We start from the raw sequence: 15,356 nt of genomic DNA on the forward strand, positions 1-15,356 counted from the left end.
ATAGTTTCAATTACATCAACAATTAACATCGCGTCAAGGTCATCATGACACGCCCCCCCCCTCTTTCTAACCAAGGAACTTAAACGATTTAAATTAAAAATATAAAATATTAAAAAAAAAAATAATAATCAATCTTTTATTACAATATGATAATTAGCATTAATTAGTCTAAGCTTGGTTAAGTAAACGTCATCAGGACCTTGAGACGCACAGTACAAATTCACTCAAATTTAAGGTCGTAATAAGATCTCCATTGTCGATTAATTTAATCTTTTATCATTAATTAATTAATAACTTAATTAAGTTTGTAATTTCAAAAAAAATTATGACCCGAGGGGGTAGACACTTGAGAACTCAGGTGTACAATATGTCTTGAACTCAATGTACTGTCAAAGCTGAACTGTTGAGTTCCGAAGGCTTTGAACACAATACACTATCAAGGCTGAGCTCTGAGTTCCGAAGGGTTTGAACTCGATGTACCGTCAAAGCTGAAATCTTTTGAACTCAGGTGTACACAAAGATCCAGAGCGTCTACCCCCTCGGAGTAACCATAAGGTTATAAGATATGTTCGATAAGTATGTCATAAATTAAACTTCGTAATGCTAGAGACTGTAATTACAGCTCGAGAACGATAAGCGAGAATTGATTGGCTACACTCGGTGGTTAATTTTGCAGTTATCTTCCTATTTAGTAAGGCGTCTTCGCTTTACCCTGAATCTATGACCTAGTACGTCACTCACTTCATGACAAGCTCCAGTTTCTAAGTTACCACTGACAAACTTATGGAGGGAACATATCTTATGAACTTACAGTGTAACTAATACAGTTTTTTAGTGTCCCCCTTGTGAGTGGTTATTAACACACCATTTTCAAGGGACTAGCGTATTTTAAATGAACCTAGGCCTTATTAATGAAACATTCCACCCAATCCCATAAACTAACTCAAAAATATGGTCAAGGTCATGATGACATCAATCTTTAACCAATAGGGTGTGGCTTAAAATGAAAACTCCCCATTCCGCCAAAATGGCATAGGACTTTGCTGAGTGTATGGAAAATGGGGGAATGAGGCTGATTTATCAGAATACGTTGTCATCATGACCTTCAAGACAAATGGTCAAGGTCATGATGACCTCAATAATAATAAAATTGGTAAAAAAGAAGACAGCAGAATCAGCTAGGGTTCAAACAAAAATTAAAAATTTCCCTGACAATTCCAGGTTCTCCAGCTTTGCACGAACCCTGTCAATGTCCTCTAAAATGTCATCATGACCTTGAACATAAAAAGGTCAAAGTCATGATGACTTCAATCTACGACCAAAAATCATAAAATTCGTTAAAAGAAACAAGGTCTGACCTTTTGAACTAAAACTAAAAGCCATACAGCATAATGTCCTCTAAAATGTCATCATGACCTTGAACATAAAAGGGTCAAGGTCATGATGACCTCAATCCATGACAAATGATCATAAAATATGTGAAAGGAAACAAGTTCGTGACCTTTTTAACTAAAAATAAAAGCAAGTATAATGTCCTCTAAAATGTCATCATGGTCATGACCTTAAACATAAAAGGGTCAAGGTCATAATGACCTTAATCTATAATATATGATCATAAAATTTGTGAAATTAAACAAGTTCGTGACCACTTTTAACTAATAATAAAACAAGTATAATGTCCTCTAAAATGTCATCACGACCTTGAACATAAAAGGGTCAAGGTCATGATGGCCTTAATGTAAGACCAATAATCATAAAATTTGTGAAAAGAAACCAATCATGACCCTTTTAACGAATATTAAAACAAAAACAATGTCCTCTAAAATGTCATCATGACCTTGAACATAAAAGGGTCAAGGTCATGATGACCCCAATCTTTAACCAATATTCATAAAATATGTGAAAGTAAACAAGTTCGTGACCTTTTTAACTAATAATAAAAGCAAGTATAATGTCCTCTAAAATGTCATCATGACCTTGAAGACAAAGCTGAAGGTGATAAATAACAAGGTTGAATTACCTCTTCAGCAGTGGTGTCCTTTATACCGGGACATTTTGTAACGACTAACTCGTGACATCGTTTGTGAACCACACATGTGCATACTTGGCACTGGTACCCCTGTTTACCAAGACCCCTGAGAACAAAATGATCATTGAATTAAACAATTGACAAATGGACATTAAAATGATATGAACGTACCAAATAAAATCTCTGCAGTGGGAGCAGAAAGTGGGCTGCCGCAAAATAGTAGCCATAAATTTGTGACCATTAATTTGATGAACCCTACGGCGCATGGCGCCACGCCTCCTGTTAAGACCCTGCCTTTCCTTAAATTCTCTCTTCTTCTTTGGAGCTGCATTTTCTGCAAAAGTCATTTGTCAAAAAAAAAGTGTTAATGTATCATGAGTCAGATATTTTATTTTGAGTTCAAATTGTTTTATGACATTTTGAAATTTGACCCGAGGGCCAAATAGCATTTTCGAACCAAAATAAAATGCACTTTGAGCAAAAAAAAAAAACCCGGCGCATTTCAGGAAAAAAAAAACCGGCGCTTTTCGAGGCAAAAAAAAAAAGCGCTTTTCGAGGCAAAAAATAACCGGCGCTTTTCGAGCCAAAAAAAACGGCGCTTTTCGAGCCAAAAAAAATCCGGCGCTTTTCGAGGCAAAAAAAAAAAATCCGGCGCTTTTCGAGGCAAAAAAAAAAAATCCGGCGCTTTTCGAGGCAAAAAAAAAATCCGGCGCTTTTCGAGGCAAAAAAAAAATCCGGCGCTTTTCGAGGCAAAAAAAAAATCCGGCGCTTTTCGAGGCAAAAAAAAATCCGGCGCTTTTCGAGGCAAAAAAAAAATCCGGCGCTTTTCGAGGCAAAAAAAAAATCCGGCGCTTTTCGAGGCAAAAAAAATCCGGCGCTTTCCGAGGCAAAAAAAAAATCCGTCGATTTTCGAGGCAAAAAAAATCCGGCGCTTTTCGAGGCAAAAAAAAACCGGCGCTTTCCGAGCAAATTTAAATAAAAAACCGAAATTAATTTATTGTAATTTAATCGTGAACGAATGCGGCCGAAACTACGTATCAGAGCTCGGCATTTTCCCACAAAATGGTGTATAACCGATTGATTGTTTATAAACAAGTTGCGGATGTATTACGATTTAACATGTAAGTTCTGTTTCTGTGGATAATTGTCGAGTATGGATAAAAATAAAATAACGTGGATAATTTATTGATAATGCCGAGCTCTTCTACGAATCAAGTAAATGCAAACACCAAAAATTATCATAATTGACTAGAAACTACCCGTTTCCCAAGAATAAAAAAAAATTATTAAAAATTCTACGAAAACAAGTAACATTTTTCTTAAGGTTAATCACGTCACGAAATTTCAAAGTGGGTGGTCTCTAATTCGAAATGGTTACTAACTAACCGTATTTCATTGTCCCTCAAAGGTTAATTTCAAAGTTGCGATTCGCATCTTTTGCCCGATTGTAAATATATCAGGGTTCGTAGGAAATTTTTATGTATTGAAAATCCCGGACTTTTAAAACCAGCTTATACCAGAGCCCACTTCATAATTACACCTGCGAAATACCCGACCTTTCCCTGACTTTTACCCCAATTTTTCCAAAACCGTGATTTATCCAGGTTTCGTATGAACCATGTCCAGTTTTTGGGACAACTTCTGTAGTGTCGAAACCATAGTTTCTCATTAGAACGCTTAGAGCAGGGCCCCCGGCCGAATTACGAAAATATTTATAGGAATTATGGGTATTTTTTCATGAAAATATAGGGTTTTATAGGGTGTCCTCCCATTGGATCGAATCCCATTCGACCGAATTCCCAATCGACCCATTTTATCTGAAATATGATTTTATATCCCGCCGTTTGTGCGGTTTCTGTCTATTGGGATTTTTGAACTTAGATAGTGTGGGAAACTATAAAGTAATAAAAAATACTATTGCAATAATGGCCTTTGAGTATTTGAAATATTTTGCATAAATTTTATTAAAATTACGGTAATATTTTAGAGGGTTAAGGTTAGGTCAAATCAGGTTAGGTTGGGTTGGGTTAGGTTAGGTTAGGTTTGGTTAGGTTACGTTAGGTTAGGTTAGGTTTGATTAGGTTTGGTTAGGTTTGATTAGGTTAGGTTTGATTAGGTTTGGTTAGGTTTGATTAGGTTTGGTTAGGTTTGATTAGGTTTGGTTAGGTTTGATTAGGTTAGGTTTGATTAGGTTTGATTAGGTTTGGTTAGGTTTGATTAGGTTAGGTTTGATTAGGTTTGGTTAGGTTTGATTAGGTTTGGTTAGGTTTGATTAGGTTTGATTAGGTTTGGTTAGGTTTGATTAGGTTTGGTTAGGTTTGGTTAGGTTTAATTAGGTTAGGTTTGGTTAGGTTTAATTAGGTTAGGTTTGGTTAGGTTTAATTAGGTTAGGTTTGGTTAGGTTTAATTAGGTTAGGTTTGGTTAGGTTAGGTTTGATTAGGTTAGGTTAAGTTAGGTCAGGTTAGGTTAGGATTGGAAGTGGTAGGATAACCGATTTTTCATAATATTTTTATTTTCATTGAGGTCCTTGCATAATAAAAGCGGGCCTTTTCCAACAAATTATTTTTATAATGATTCTGGAGCAATTAACGCTGCATTTATTAAGTTCCTTGAACAATAAATATATCCCTTTTCCAAAATATTGATTGTTTTACGGGTCATTTCAGGTAGGTTTTGATCAGAGACCTGCACGGGCCGAGTTTTTCAGGCCCGACCCAAGCCCGGCCCGGTTTTAGCATTTTGAATAAGCCCGAAACCCGGCCCGAGTCCAAGTACATAGTTGGTTTTTCGGCCCCAGGCCCGGCCCGACACAATGCATGAATTGAACAAGCCCGGCCCGGCCCGACACATTGCATGAATTGAACAGGCCCGGCCCGGCCCGGCCCGTTACACGTAGTTCAGTTGTAATTTTTATATTTTTTTACATAAAATCAATGATTTGAATTCATATTTGCTTTAGCGTCGTGTATTTTTCATTTCTTTTGATAATTGTTCGTTACATTTCTTCTTAGAAGCTTATACTCATTTAAATTATCTTTCATTTGAATTTTGGATTAAATGAGAATCAAGTTCGGCCCGGCCCGTTAACTTCCAAAATTTTAAAAGCCCGACCCGGCCCGGCCCGATACAATTTTCAAAAGTGAAAAGCCCGGCTCGGCCTGACCCGATCGGGCCGGGCCCGTGCAGGACTCTGCCTTTGAATCGGCTCGGTTACAATAGAGGCATCCTTTTAAACTTGGGATTTGACCTTCACAGTATCATTATTTATATAGGAAAGTGTATTGATAGACGCAAGCTTAAGGACAACGGTATTTTGTTTAAACCAAAAGGGGTATTTTTTAATTCGGTTTTAAAATGGGGCGTTAAAAATATATCGTTTAATAGCAATGAAAATTTTAAGATAATAAACCCGCACATTTTGGATATATTCGGTCCAACGGGATTCGGTTCAATGGGACATTCGGTCTAATGGGATTCGGCCCAATGGGCCAGCAGCGTTTTATAGGACGGTTTTCCAGAATTATAGGATTATATAGGACACTAAAATATTAATTTCTCTTTTTTAATTTTACACGTAATTTTAATTACGGTAAAATTTAAGAAACGGCACCAAAACCCCTGTCCCAGTCCCTGTGCCGGACGCGTCCGCGAAACGAACGCTTACGATAAGAGAGGGAAACCGGTCGCGTCCGCGAAACGTACGCTTACGATGAGAGAGAGAGATCGCTAGCGTACGCGGTGGCGATACGAAGCTCCGCGTAGAGAGAGAACTGCCTGCCTGGTATATTAGTGAGAGGGGGAAGAGGGAGAGGGGGCATCCCGCTCGGAGAGAGAGGAAAGAAAGGTAGTTTAAATCTCGCGGGCTTTTTTGAGTGAAGGGAAACAAGATGATAATTTTCGTGCACTACTGCACTTTGTGCGCGTGATACATCACAGATTATGCTGGATGGTTAGGTTAGGTTTCGTAAAATAGAGGGGACGCTTTACGGTCATAGTGATTTCTGGTTTAGGGGATCCAGGATTTTGTTTAAATACATTATTTGATTCGTATGGTTTTTAAAAATTATACTTTAGTGGGGTGCACAATTTAGTTTCATTAATATTATTTGAAATGTGACGTTATTAGAAATTAAAGGGATACACGATTGTGTTTCAGAAATGTTTTTAGTTGTACGATTTATTGGAGATCAACTATACGGGGGGTCACGTGAGCCGTGTAAAATTACTATTAAGGCCCAGCCCTTGGGCCATCTTGTTAAAAAAGAACCAGTACTGCAAACAGGGGGCGAATAATTACGCAAAATCTTCAAAAAACATACCCTTAATAAGAATAGCATTACACCCAACTTTAGAGACTCATAACTCTGGTTCTACTAGAGATACGGGGATGGCCTTTCAGTATGTTATAGACCTATTTATTCCCATCCAACCATGCTAACAACTTACGGCTACGACAAACAGGGGCCGAGTAATTAAGCAAAATAGGAATAGCATTACACTATATTTGGAGGCTCATAACTCTGGTTCTACTAGAGATACGGAGATGTCCTTTGAGTATGTTATAGCCCTATTTGCCCCCATCCAACCACACTAGGTTTGCGTCAAACAGGGTCCAAGTAATTAAGCAAAATGTTCCTAAAATCTATAAAGATAGATATACTAGATATGTTTCACACCTGAGCCGATGGGTTGCTTAAAATTGGCCCAAATTTCAAAATTATACGATTTTTGTCGATTTTAGCCAAAACTATAGGATTTTATAGGACAGTTCTAAAAATATAGCATTTTATGGGACATATAGGACCTCTGTGGGCCCTGTTAGAGGCGCCAGCCTTCTTTGACGACCTCAAATGATTACAAAAGGACTGGCATGTTATGGGCTAGCAAATGCAGGCGCCTGTTAGATACTTTACGTGTTTTTTACTATGTACCTTTGCTTGTATAACATACTTCAGCCCCTGAACCTTAAAAACGTAACCCAAGACCAAGTGTTAGGCCTATACTTTTGCAACTAAAAATAATCTTCACTACCCACAATCCCTGGCGTCCATTTAAGTAGGCCTAGTTGTTAAAAATCATTGGTTGCCATTGATTGACCTTCAAGAATAAATAAATAAATAAATAAATAAATAAATAAAGCATAGTACGTACCTTGCGCACGTAGTTCAATAACAATACGAATTTTCCCAATCGGTTCAAGATCAATCTGTTCAAATAAAATATCACATGATCAAAATCAAATCAGATTAAACTTGAGTTTTCGTTTAAAGATTGAAAGGGCAAATCTATCATCGAATTTCTCCGAAGGAATGTATGTTTTTTATTACGAATTTTTTTAGGTATTACCATAAGTTCATAAGATATGTTCTATAAGTTTGTCACTGATTAATGAGAGCTTGTCATAAAGAGGCGTAGGCGAGGGGTCGCGGTCATTCATGAAATCCCGTACGCTACCCCGTGAAATTTAATTTAAGAAATCCGAAATCAATGGCTGATTTCGAAATCCCATAAAAAATTCGAAATCAGCAAACGAAATCACAAAATCAACAAAGAAATCCGAAATCAGTAACGAAATCATAATATCAGTAAAGAAATCACGAAATCAACAAAGAAATCATAAAATTAGAAAAAAATGACAAAATCAGAAACAAAATCAGTAAAGAAATCGCGAAACCATTACAAAATTCAGGAAATCCAAACTCAAAAGAAATCACGAAATCCGACGAAATCACGGGAAAAACCTCAAAATCAACGAAATCAAGATATTATCCTAAAATTCGTCGCAATCACGGAAAAAAAATCGCAAAATCCGACGAAATCCGTTGGATTTTATCAAATTTCGAAATCCGACGAAATCAAACGATATTCGAAGAAATCAAATTGGATTTCGAAATCCCGTAAAATTTTTCAAAAACGTCCGACCCCTCGGGCGTAGGTCATAGATGGTCTGGTGAGGTGCTGTCAAAGGCTTATTTGCAAAACCGAGTGTAGTCAATTCTGACGTCGTTCTCAAACAAGCTCGAGTTGTGTCTAGCATTACGAAGTTTAATTAGTGTCATACTTATCATAACAATATAATATAAACTTATGGTATTACGAAATGTTTGTAAGTCCATAAAAAATATATTGGGGTGGTATTTTATATTTTGCGTTTGGAAATCAAACTACGGAGGGTGGTCTATAAATATTCAAAAATTGTCGCCTGCCTTTCGCAATCGCAACCCGACAGACCGGGATATTTTTCTAATTCAGAACTGAAGGTGTTCTACCCATTTTCCACGCGAAAATAGTTTTAAATTAAATTCAAACTTCACTCTTCCCCAAAAACATCATGTAACTACAGGGTTGCCACGGAATTTTCAGAACCAAATTCCCTGACTTTTCCAGGTTTTCCCTGACCTTTTCTGGGATTTTCCCTGACCTTTTCTGGGATTTTCCCTGACCTTTTTAGGCCAAAAGTGTAAATTTTTACAGCACGTTTTAAGTGCTTAAATTTGAACTAACTTTCTACATTAAGTTCTCCAATGTATTTGTTGCACCAAAATGGTTAAGGAACATTTTAACTATAAATAACAGTCCAAGAGATTTTTTAGTAGGCATTTACTTCACAAAAACAATTCTAGACAGCATTTTTAAGGATTGCTCTTGAGTTTTCTGTGTTAAGAGAGGATGAGGCGAAACTTTCATTACTCTTTCAATAAAGACTTATCACCCAGAAAATTTACCCACTAAAATCAAATTCCCTGACTTTTCCATGACTTTGCTGAAATTTTTCAAATTCCCTGACTTTTCCCTGACCTTTTGGGCCAATTTTAAAATTCCCTGACTTTTCCAGGTTTTCCAGGATTTCCAGGTACTGTGGCAACCCTGAACTAAGAGTAAGCAACGATAATTTTCACCTTGAAACTTCTAGTCCGCTTTTTAACACGATTTACACTGACTATATAACGCATTTTAGACCAAAAGCTAGTTAATAGCAGGCAAAAGTATATAGATATAAGAACAAAAAGTACACTTCGTTAATTGAAACTTGCTCTCGTCGTGATGAGAAGCCCGAGGGGGTAGACACTTGAGAACTCGGGTGTACAATATGTCTCGAACTCAATGTACTGTCAAAGCTGAACTCTTTTGAACTAAGGTGTACACAGAGATCCAGAGCGTCTACCCCCTCGGAGAAGCCCCCCCTTTATCCCTGAATAGTGTCGACCCCCTCTGCGTATGATTATCTTCTCAACCGTGGCACATAGCCAGCATTATGTACTACTTCTAAAAACCTATGACACCAAGAAGCGCCTCCCTGATTGGTTAATACTCCGTTCAATTTATTCCATAAATTGCTTTCCCCCACTCTATTCGGGAACGTAATGCTTTAATACAACCGGGCTGCCGGGCCTTTAGTGCGGTTTCTTATATGAAACCGATCTCCATAATTATAAGCACTGAGCGCATTTTTCCAAACAAAACCGTCTGCTACTGCTACGACTACGAGTAGCCGGCTTCAGAAGAGGAAGCCAAGGCATAGCCGATAGCCGAAACGCGGTGCACGCTACCGGGCTGCAGGACTAACAAAATGTAAAATCCACAAAATAGTGAAAGCTTGACTAGTCCATTTAGATATTCCCCATTAAAGGAACGATGTATTCGTGCAGGGGGTTTGAGAGGAGGGTAATTTTCTTCTCAGTTAAGCTTACATGTCGTCTACAGCCAAAGGCAGCTAGGGAATTGCTAATGAAGTGTTCTTTTTATTTTTATGTCTATACACTTTTGCTAAAATAGTATACAGGCTTTTGCATAAGATATGTGGGCAATAAGTTTGTTAATCTCTGGTAACTTAGAAACTGGAGCTTGTCATGAAGTGACCGAAGTAGGTCATAGATTAGAGGTAAAGCGAGGGAAGCCTTGTGAGGCGCTGCTGTCAAAGGCTTAGTAATGCAGACTAAATAGGAAGATAAAAGTCCTGCAAAATTAACCACCGAGTGTAGTCTGCAATTCTCGCTTGTAGTTCAAACTCTAGCTCTAAGCAAGAAGTGATATCCAATTTATTAGGGAGAAGGTATAAATTCGCCAAATTTCCAGCTTTATGTCCAGTCCATACATAGGTCCGGAGTTAATCCCCGCCGTAAATTACAAAATTACAACCAGCATCTCATTGGTTCTTGAAAACTCACGTCAGAGCGACGCGAAAGACGAAAATTACAGTCATATTTTCGGACTGAGGAGAGTGTAGCGAAATAGCCCGGCCTCCTTTTACGCCCCCCCCCCTTGTATTTTGAAAGGGGGACTGGGATTATTAGGCATCTTATACCTTCTGCCTAATAAACTAGATATCGCTTCTTGCTCTAAGTAAGCCTCTAGAGAGCGTTACGAAGTATTACTAGTGGTATACTTATCGAAGGCACAAAATAAACTTATGCCCTTTTTTTTTAAAAAAAAAGTCTATATTCCAATAAAAATGTGGAAAAAATAACCACAAGGCAAAATTTGACGTTATTTAGGCGTAAAGCTAACAGATTAAGGCATATCTTATCTGTTAACTATAAGGTAATAAGTATTATCAGTAGAGCTTTGGCTTTGATTACGGTAAAAAGGATTGATAAAAGATTGGGTCCATTTCTTTGATTTCCCTTATATAACACTATTGAATAACACTTTTGAATAACAAGGTCTGAATAACAGCTAGGCCTACCCTATCTAATTGAAATCACGCAACAATCAATTGGATATTAATCTATTCATTATCAATAAATTGGAAAGTAATTATTTAATAAAGCTACGCTATCGGGGAATTGTACAAAACATACTTTAGCTCTTAATGTCCTCTCAATAGAAAAATAATGTATTTACCAATTATGGTTTAAATAAACTAACAAAGCTAGGGTTCAAAGGATGTGGTTGACAAATAGGACCACTAAGAAGGAATACTTAGCTCTAGGAATTCATTGAATTTAATCATGATAGAAAGTTTTGATTCAGTTTTAAATGAATTTAGAATTTTAGAGAATAATTCGCGAAGGGTTTTAGGGGAATAATTCGAGAAGGGTTTCGGGGGAATAAATCGCGAAGGGTTTTAGGGGAATAAATCGCGAAGGGTTTTAGGGGAATAAATCGCGAAGGGTTTTAGGGGAATAATTCGAGAAGGGTTTTAGGGGAATAATTCGAGAAGGGTTTTAGGGGAATAATTCGAGAAGGGTTTTAGGGGAATAATTCGAGAAGGGTTTTAGGGGAATAATTCGAGAAGGGTTTTAGGGGGAATAATTCGAGAAGGGTTTTAGGGGGAATAATTCGAGAAGGGTTTTAGGGGGAATAATTCGAGAAGGGTTTTAGGAAAATAATTCGAGAAAAGTTTTAGGGGAATAATTCGAGAAGGGTTTTAGGAAAATAATTCGAGAAAAGTTTTAGGGGAATAATTCGAGAAGGGTTTTACGGGAATAATTCGAGAAGGGTTTTAGGGGAATAATTCGAGAAGGGTTTTAGGGGAATAATTCGAGAAAAGTTTTAGGGGAATAATTCGAGAAGGGTTTTAGGGGAATAATTCGAGAAGGGTTTTAGGAGAATAATTCGAGAAGGCTTTTAGGGGAATAATTCGAGAAGGGTTTTAGGGGAATAATTCGAGAAGGGTTTTAGGGGAATAATTCGAGAAGGGTTTTAGGGGGAATAATTCGAGAAGGGTTTTAGGGGGAATAATTCGAGAAGGGTTTTAGGGGGAATAATTCGAGAAGGGTTTTAGGGGGAATAATTCGAGAAGGGTTTTAGGAAAATAATTCGAGAAAAGTTTTAGGGGAATAATTCGAGAAGGGTTTTAGGGGAATAATTCGAGAAGGGTTTCGGGGGAATAATTCGAGAAGGGTTTCGGGGGAATAATTCGAGAAGGGTTTCGGGGGAATAATTCGAGAAGGGTTTTAGGGGAATAATTCGAGAAGGGTTTTAGGGGAATAATTCGAGAAGGGTTTTAGGGGAATAATTCGAGAAGGGTTTTAGGGGAATAATTCGAGAAGGGTTTTAGGGGGAATAATTCGAGAAGGGTTTTAGGGGGAATAATTCGAGAAGGGTTTTAGGGGGAATAATTCGAGAAGGGTTTTAGGGGGAATAATTCGAGAAAAGTTTTAGGGGAATAATTCGAGAAGGGTTTTAGGGGAATAATTCGAGAAGGGTTTTAGGGGAATAATTCGAGAAGGGTTTTAGGGGAATAATTCGAGAAAAGTTTTAGGGGAATAATTCGAGAAGGGTTTTAGGGGAATAATTCGAGAAAAGTTTTAGGGGAATAATTCGAGAAGGGTTTTAGGGGAATAATTCGAGAAGGGTTTTAGGAGAATAATTCGAGAAGGGTTTTAGGGGAATAATTCGAGAAGGGTTTTAGGAGAATAATTCGAGAAGGCTTTTAGGGGAATAATTCGAGAAGGGTTTTAGGGGAATAATTCGAGAAGGGTTTTAGGGGAATAATTCGAGAAAAGTTTTAGGGGAATAATTCGAGAAGGGTTTTAGGGGGAATAATTCGAGAAGGGTTTTAGGGGGAATAATTCGAGAAGGGTTTTAGGGGGAATAATTCGAGAAGGGTTTTAGGAAAATAATTCGAGAAAAGTTTTAGGGGAATAATTCGAGAAGGGTTTTAGGGGAATAATTCGAGAAGGGTTTTAGGGGAATAATTCGAGAAGGGTTTTAGGGGAATAATTCGAGAAGGGTTTCGGGGGAATAATTCGAGAAGGGTTTCGGGGGAATAATTCGAGAAGGGTTTCGGGGGAATAATTCGAGAAGGGTTTTAGGGGAATAATTCGAGAAGGGTTTTAGGGGAATAATTCGAGAAGGGTTTTAGGGGAATAATTCGAGAAGGGTTTTAGGGGAATAATTCGAGAAGGGTTTTAGGGGGAATAATTCGAGAAGGGTTTTAGGGGGAATAATTCGAGAAGGGTTTTAGGGGGAATAATTCGAGAAGGGTTTTAGGGGGAATAATTCGAGAAAAGTTTTAGGGGAATAATTCGAGAAGGGTTTTAGGGGAATAATTCGAGAAGGGTTTTAGGGGAATAATTCGAGAAAAGTTTTAGGGGAATAATTCGAGAAGGGTTTTAGGGGAATAATTCGAGAAGGGTTTTAGGAGAATAATTCGAGAAGGGTTTTAGGGGAATAATTCGAGAAGGGTTTTAGTGGAATAATTCGAGAAGGGTTTTAGGGGAATAATTCGAGAAGGGTTTTAGGGGAATAATTCGAGAAGGGTTTTAGGGGGAATAATTCGAGAAGGGTTTTAGGGGGAATAATTCGAGAAGGGTTTTAGGGGGAATAATTCGAGAAGGGTTTTAGGAAAATAATTCGAGAAAAGTTTTAGGGGAATAATTCGAGAAGGGTTTTAGGGGAATAATTCGAGAAAAGTTTTAGGGGAATAATTCGAGAAGGGTTTTAGGGGAATAATTCGAGAAGGGTTTTAGGAGAATAATTCGAGAAGGGTTTTAGGGGAATAATTCGAGAAGGGTTTTAGGGGAATAATTCGAGAAGGGCTTTAGGGGGAATAATTCGAGAAGGGCTTTAGGGGGAATAATTCGAGAAGGGTTTTGGGGGAATAATTCGAGAAGGGTTTTGGGGGAATAATTCGAGAAGGGTTTTAGGGGAATAATTCGAGAAGGGTTTTAGGGGAATAATTCGAGAAGGGTTTTAGGGGAATAATTCGAGAAGGGTTTTAGGGGAATAATTCGAGAAAAGTTTTAGGGGAATAATTCGAGAAGGGTTTTAGGAGAATAATTCGAGAAAAGTTTTAGGGGAATAATTCGAGAAGGGTTTTAGGGGAATAATTCGAGAAGGGTTTTAGGGGGAATAATTCGAGAAGGATTTAGGGGGAATAATTCGAGAAGGGTTTTAGGGGAATAATTCGCGAAGGGTTTTAGGGGAATAATTCGCGAAGGGTTTTAGGGGAATAATTCGCGAAGGGTTTTAGGGGAATAATTCGCGAAGGGTTTGGGGGAATAATTCGCGAAGGGTTTTAGAGGAATAATTCGCGAAGGGTTTTAGGGGAATAATTCGCGAAGGGTTTGGGGGAATAATTCGCGAAGGGTTTTAGGGGAATAATTCGAGAAGGGTTTTGGGGGAATAATTCGAGAAGGGTTTTGGGGGAATAATTCGAAAAGGGTTTTAGGGGAATAATTCGAAAAGGGTTTTAGGGGAATAATTCGCGAAGGGTTTTGGAAAATAATTCGCGAACACTTTCAGAGAATAAATGGCGAATGCTCCTTAAATCATGTGCAGAGAAAAATCATACTATGGATTATGTAGAACATGAATATACATAGTATATCAAGTGTTCAAAAAATCATGTTTGGATTGAATAAAACGTTTAAAAAAATTTATTCATAGTAGAATTAATTTTGACAAAATCCCCAACAGAAATTGACTGCTCACCAATACCTATCAAATTTACAAATTTTTTTTTTAAATGATGCGTGGTTGTAGAATAAATAATTTTCAGATTCTATTTCCTTGCTGACTTTTTAATGTGGTTTTCTGTAATTCCCTAATTTGATATTCCCTAATATTTTAAAATTTTAGGTTGTAATTAAGTTGTCAAAGATAACAGCATATTATTTTCATTAAATTCTGTTCCCAAACCCAATTTCTGTGATTTTCCCAGGTTTCCCTAATTATTTGAGTAGTTAAATTTTCCCTGATAATTTAAAATTCTATGGAAAAATGATTTCGATGGCAAAAATGATAATAGTATATTAATATTATTAACAAACTCTCCTGAAAACTATTTTACAATATTTTTTTCCTAATGTGCAACACTATAACATTCAACCTTAATAAAGTTCCCAAACTCAAATTTGGATTTCGTGATTATTTATGTAATTTTTTCCCCGACCCTGATATTTCCGGACTATTTTTAAATTCCCTGATATTTCCGGACCATTTTTAAATTCCCTGATATTTCCGGACTATTTTTAAATTCCCTGATATATCCGGACCATTTTTAAATTCCCTGATATTTCCGGACCATTTTTAAATTCCCTGATATATCTGGACTATTTTTAAAATTCCCTGATATTTCCGGACCGTTTTTAAAATTCCCTGATATTTCTGGACCATTTTTAAAATTCCCTGACATTTCCGGACCATTTTTAAATTCCCTGATATTTCCGGACCATTTTTAAATTCCCTGATATTTCCGGACCATTTTTAAATTCCCTGCTATTTCCGGACCATTTTTAAATTCCCCTGATATATCTGGACTATTTTTAAAATTCCCTGATATTTCCGGACCGTTTTTAAAATTCCCTGATATTTCTGGACCATTTTTAAAATTCCCTCATATTTCCGGACCATTTTTAAATTCCCTGATATTTCCGG

The 15,356-nt window shown here is 37.3% G+C and overlaps 1 protein-coding gene and 1 long non-coding RNA gene across 7 annotated transcripts in view; both read right to left on the bottom strand.

Annotated features, from left to right (window-relative positions):
* Pkc98E (Protein kinase C) overlaps window positions 1–15,356 on the bottom strand; it is a 42,334-nt gene that overhangs the window by 23,564 nt on the left and 3,414 nt on the right. For all 6 annotated transcript variants that reach the window (XM_089851468.1, XM_089851467.1, XM_089851470.1 and 3 more), the window contains exons 2-4: window positions 7,182–7,236; window positions 2,201–2,363; window positions 2,021–2,135 (exon numbers count right to left, since the gene is read on the bottom strand). In XM_089851468.1, coding sequence (XP_089707594.1) covers window positions 2,021–2,135; window positions 2,201–2,363; window positions 7,182–7,236 — 333 coding nt within the window. The remainder of the gene's footprint in view (window positions 1–2,020; window positions 2,136–2,200; window positions 2,364–7,181; window positions 7,237–15,356) is intronic.
* LOC149629086 (uncharacterized) lies at window positions 1,127–2,014 on the bottom strand. The gene is made up of 2 exons (XR_016374353.1): window positions 1,462–2,014; window positions 1,127–1,416 (listed from the first exon to the last, which is right to left on the bottom strand). It is a non-coding gene; the product is annotated as an uncharacterized LOC149629086 (long non-coding RNA).

Source organism: Phalangium opilio, unplaced genomic scaffold (assembly GCF_054372755.1).
Source record: "Phalangium opilio isolate 3A_F unplaced genomic scaffold, DU_Popi_V2 ptg000105l_1, whole genome shotgun sequence".
NCBI lineage: Eukaryota > Metazoa > Arthropoda > Arachnida > Opiliones > Phalangiidae > Phalangium > Phalangium opilio.